The sequence below is a fragment of the Eurypyga helias genome, unplaced genomic scaffold, assembly GCF_000690775.1.
Source record: "Eurypyga helias isolate BGI_N326 unplaced genomic scaffold, ASM69077v1 scaffold6122, whole genome shotgun sequence".
In the NCBI taxonomy this organism is placed as follows: Eukaryota; Metazoa; Chordata; class Aves; order Eurypygiformes; family Eurypygidae; genus Eurypyga; species Eurypyga helias.
This window is the reverse complement of record NW_010236591.1, coordinates 152,450-157,661: the sequence shown is the minus strand read 5'-3', so window position 1 is coordinate 157,661 and position 5,212 is coordinate 152,450. Positions and strand designations below refer to the sequence as shown.

General features: G+C 49.0%; 1 protein-coding gene across 1 annotated transcript in view; it reads right to left on the bottom strand.

Annotated features, from left to right (window-relative positions):
* Window positions 1-1,733: 1,733 nt before the first annotated feature.
* CADPS (Ca++-dependent secretion activator) overlaps window positions 1,734-5,212 on the bottom strand; it is a gene marked incomplete at its 5' end in the record, with an annotated part of 133,733 nt that continues 130,254 nt past the window's right edge. The window contains 2 exons of the mRNA XM_010147145.1: window positions 1,734-3,075; window positions 4,638-4,742. Coding sequence (XP_010145447.1) covers window positions 2,896-3,075; window positions 4,638-4,742 — 285 coding nt within the window. The remainder of the gene's footprint in view (window positions 3,076-4,637; window positions 4,743-5,212) is intronic.

The window sequence follows — 5,212 nt, the reverse complement described above, 5'->3', positions numbered from 1 at the left end:
ACTCTTTCATTCAAAAAACTGAGCAGGGCTCACTGTTTTGAAAGGTGGCAGGTGGAAGTGGGCTGTGTTTTTACCCAATAAATATTTCATATTAGAAAAGAAGGGAGCCAGTTCCAGAGCAGAATCAAGCTGTTTCTTTAGCTCTGCTCTGCCTCACTGGGAGCAGAGCTACAAATGTGTGTGTCCGCCGTGCAGCTTGGTCACCACCCCAGGTAAGGCTCTCCCAGTGCCTCCTCTTGGAGCTGTTGCCCTTCCTGTAAATATTTGGGACAGCTGAGGGAGAGGGTGAAGAGGGTGCATGTATGCATCAGTACGGGTCTCAGGTGGATCTCAACCACCTAGAAAGCAGTAGGTGGTGCTTGTGGTTTGTTCGTTGGTCTCTGTGTTGAGCTGTGTTTTGTCCCACAAGTCCTGTGAGGGCTTCAGGGTGTGACTGAAGGCTCCAAGCACAAAGATGTCGGGATATAGATGGTTTTTGTATGCGTGCCAGTGACAGACCTGCCACCTGGACGGGTTTTGGTAGACTCGCTAAGACTTGCACACTCAACTGCCACCTCAGTTTCTCTGGGATTTAGGACCACGTATTTGCACAGCTGGAGGGTGGGTAAGCTTCCCGTGTAAGTGGCCACAAGGCCACGTTCCTGCCAGTGTCCCCAGAGGTGGCTTTTCCTGGCAATGCTTCCCTCTTCCTGCATCGTGGGGCAAGACAAACCCCAAGAAGTGGCCTGCTGGCCTACAGTCAAGTGTTCAAAACTCGTCAATCCTAGTGCATCAGACGGCTTATTGACACGTAGGTGGTTATAAATGTGCCTGTTTCCCACCCACCCCCGAAGTGAAGACCCTGCTAATGTCCCTGTCCCGGGGACGGTGGTGCAGCAGGTCCCCATGGGTGTTGGATGTGTAGGGTATGGCCATCTAGGTGGAGCACCTGCAGAGGCATGTGCAAGCCTCTGCCACAGAGGGAAGGGACCCAAACATCCAGCACTGCAGGTGAGTGTGCTCCAGGCTCCGTAACTATCCCAGCCCCGTTTGGGACTCTGCACCCCTTATGCAGGCTGTTCCCAGCGGTCCCCTCCTCCTCCCGTATGTCCAGGGAGTGTCTCGTGGCTCTTGGGCACTGGAAGGTGGCTTGGTTTAATGGTTCATTATGTCAGTCAGGTTCATCCAGGGATGTTTTTCCAACATTTGCCTTTTATTTGTGGGTGGTGAACATTTGTCCTCCTTCCCTGGAGTGGCAACAGGTTGCTGTGCTCGGGGGTGAAGGGCAGCAGCTCGTCTGCTTCTCTCTCCCAGGACTGAACCCCCGGCTAGCAGGAGTCATTTCAGTTTGAACTGGCTGATGGGAGGGAGTAACTCCTAAACCTCTGAGAAAACTCCCACCCTAACATGCTTTCCAACCGTGTGTTTTCCGTTTTGGCCGGGGACATGCCCCTGCCATACGTTTGTAAGTGCCCTGCAGGCTGCTGCACCTGTATTTTGGCTGAAGTGAGGGAAGGCAGGAGCCGGGCAAGGCTGGTTCCCATGTAACAACAGGGGCTGTACCAGAGCAGACCATCAGTCAGACGTCCAGAGACGGATCGTCGGGCACAGCGAGCAGGGAAAAGTGGACACAACTGTGGAGGTGGCAGCAGAAATGTCCTTGTACCTGGGGAATGTGCAGTCTGGTCCCACCCTGGCCTTTGGGAGCAAATCAGGAAACCATCTTCTTAATTAATAAACTGTAAGAACACCCATGAGAAAAGAAAACGCCTTTATTCCGAGAGGTGGGGGCTCTTACATCTCAGCTTGTAATTATTTTTTTCTAAGGCAGACATAAAAAGACTCCATCGTTTATTCTTAGGACATCTGAATAGTTATTTATTGAGAAGCCACAGTTCTCACACTTTTACAACTGTCGGCTTGTATAAGGCAAAAAAAGCAAGATGGATCACTATTTTACACAGAAAGTAAAAGCTCTGGAGGGGGGACTGATGGACATGCAGTTACTGGTCCAAATGCAATGTACATGACATATATAAAAACCATAGTGAAACAGAGGAATTGTAAATTATGGTTACAATCTACGGAAATAAATAGTCAATATATTATTATAAACACATTTGTATAGTCTAGGATCGTAATTAAAGTCGCCTTTGTACATACACGGTTATTTGAAGTTTAAACAAAACGGTAACATTTAGAGGAGCAAACGTCAACATAAAACAACTGCTCTGGACGTGTAATGTGGCATGATATATCCATAATGATAGGATTAATCTGGTGTGGCAATTAGAGTGACTAATCCTTTGGGATGTAGCCTCTATGGAGTTAACTGCACACTGAAGGGAAGAGCCTGGTACAGGAACAAGGATGCAGAGTGATTCAAACGGCTGTCTGGGTTTGTTTGTTTTCTGGATTTTAAATGAACAGAGAGAACAAATAAAAAAAAAATCATTTGTAATTGCCTTGTTCTTCTTTTAAAAACAAAGCTGTTTTTTTTATTAATTTGAAGCAGTTGGCATCCACGGAAGAGAAACAAAGAAATGAAAGGACTCGATTCACTCATCTTCACAACAATTTACCATCAATGTATATACAGTACATTAATGAAGCATTGTTTAATTATAACAGGGACACACCTAGCATGTTTTCTATGTAGATTCGTTTCCATTAACAGTATTAAACAACGGTGCTCCATATTGCTTATGAACATAGAGAGATGAAATGAAGAAACCGATGAATCCGAGAGGTGCTAACCTTATTACCACACAGCTAACATGGCATTTGTATCGGTAAACTTCTCATGGGCGTTTAGAGCTGACATAAAAATTCCTAATGTGGCTATAACTGAGTTACAGACGAGGTACATGCACGGATACCAGGCGACCCCCCGGCCGGTTCTCCAGGCCCGCTTCCCTAGTCGTCCTCTTCGTCCTCCTCATCGCTGTCCTTCATGGTGATCCCCTGCAGCCCGCCACCTTCGCTGACCGACGCCGTCGCCTCCTCTACCGTCAGCCGGTTCCGGATGGTCTCGTAGGTTTTGCTGTTCAGGGTGGAGTCCAGCACACCTTGCAATCGGAAATCCCGGTACGTTTTCTAAAGCGGGGAGAGGCACGGGGGGAGGAGGAGTCGGCGCTGAGCTCAGGCAGCACCGGTCCCCCCCACCCCGGCTTCGCTCCAAGAGCCAACCTGTGCCCCCATGCCCGGGGTCTGAGGCCACTGATGGAAGAGGCTGGGACCCAGGGAAATCCCAGCCCTGGGGGCATTTGGATTCGCCCCGGGGACAGCTAAACACACCTCCAACACTAAGGGCTCTGCTCCAACTAACTTCCCTCACTTCTGGAGCCGTTCACCTGCCTGCAAGGCCAGGTATTCCGCTGCACACAGCAGGACCCTTACTGCCCGTAACCACGGACGTGATCACACACTCCCAGAATGCTCCGTGCTAAATAATCCTGCCTACAGTACCGGGATTAAATACGCTCAGGCCAGGATAGCGGGGAAAACTGTTGATGTATAAACAGAGGCACACAGCACGTGTTTCTTAAATCTCCCTTTCTTCACCTAATGCTGAAACTGGGGTTGTACTTCCATAGGCAGCTCTGTTTCCCTTGTTATTTAGCTTAATATCTCTCATTTGAATTTATCTGTACAAACGTCTCGACTCCGGGAGATAACACTCTGGCCTCGTAGTTCATTTAATCCCGCTCCGTGCGGAAACTATTTACTGCTCTGCTGTTTCCAAGTCCTTGGGTTTGTTGCAGCTACTTCTGCATGTAATACTGGTGTAAATAAAGCACGAGGAGGAAAGCTCTCCTCAGCTAGCTGACGAGTAGAAATAATTTGTCTGTGCCTGTTGTTTTCAGTTACGAAAAGCACATTTAATACATTTCAGTTTTAATTTATTCATGCCTTCAATGTGTTCACTGCACACCAGACCATAAACATTATAAAATACTGCACTAGATAGAACCTAAAATGATCAAAAATATATTTACCCCCTTCTGTGATCTTATTATTTCATGTAAACCACTGCGATTTCACACTGAAATAATTATCATTAGTCCAAGGCACGCACACACACACATATACACATCCACGTGCACTCAGGGAAAAAAAATGGTACTTTCAGGGTATGTTATCTCACCTTTGTGATCTCTTAGAGTTGATTATATACACCCATTGTAAAAGAAACAACTTCAATTAACTACGAGAACAATCCTCATTTGCATTCTGACGATAATCACAAGCCATAGCTGGGCTGAAATGTTTCTAGTGAAACAGTGTTAAAAACTTTTGGTTTGATTTAACCCGTTTTAACACCGGAGTTCATGGGTGTGATCAAGGTTTGTCCGCAAAAAGGCTGATTTTGGTGCACTGATTGTAGAGGTAGGGCCGAACGGCGATAGAGTTTCCCCTTTTTTCACGCCAGCAGTTACTTTGCTCTTATTTGCACACCTGTATTGTGCATCCAGGTTCCTGTTTATCCTCTGCTGCACACCATACGCGCAGAGATGCCCATTTTTAAGAACTGTAGTCAATGCCTTAACCTACGTGCCAGCGATGGTTTGCCTAAAACACACCGTGCACACGCACACACGCGCGCGTGCGCTCCTGCCCCCGGCGAGACGGCAGCGGGAGCACACCAGCCCGTTTACCTTTACTATCCTAATGAGGGTTTTCAGCTGATAAATGTGAAGCTGCAGGTCCATGCGGTCTGTCAGCCAGGTGCAGACGATGTTCATCGAGCTGGTGTACCATTGCTGCAAGAGAGACAGGACTTCTCCAGCGACCACGTTAGGGCTGCGTGCCGTGCCCCCCGTGACACAGGCAGCACCCGGCGCGCCGCCGGCACCCACCCTTCCCACCAGGCAGCCTGTTGTTGGGACACGACGGACTCGGAGGGGGAGGCAAGCACCCTCGTTGGCACGGGACTTCCAAGCACAAGCTTTTAAATTGTACTAACAACAACCACAAACTTCTCAGGAGGGGTGACGGCCACCAGCAACTCCGCAAGGCTTTCGGAATCTGATTTTGCCACAGGATTTGCCAGCGGTGATGTGCGTGCGGCCCAATCCAGTTTTCAACCCGCCCCCCCCACCGGTGAGAGCACAGCCCTGCCTTTCAGCCTGTCAGACCCACACTCCGGCTACTTACCGTCTCCGGATTCAACCACAACCAGCCGCGGGGCGAGCCTGTTCCCCGACGGCGAGCGGAGGGGAGGCTCGTGCGG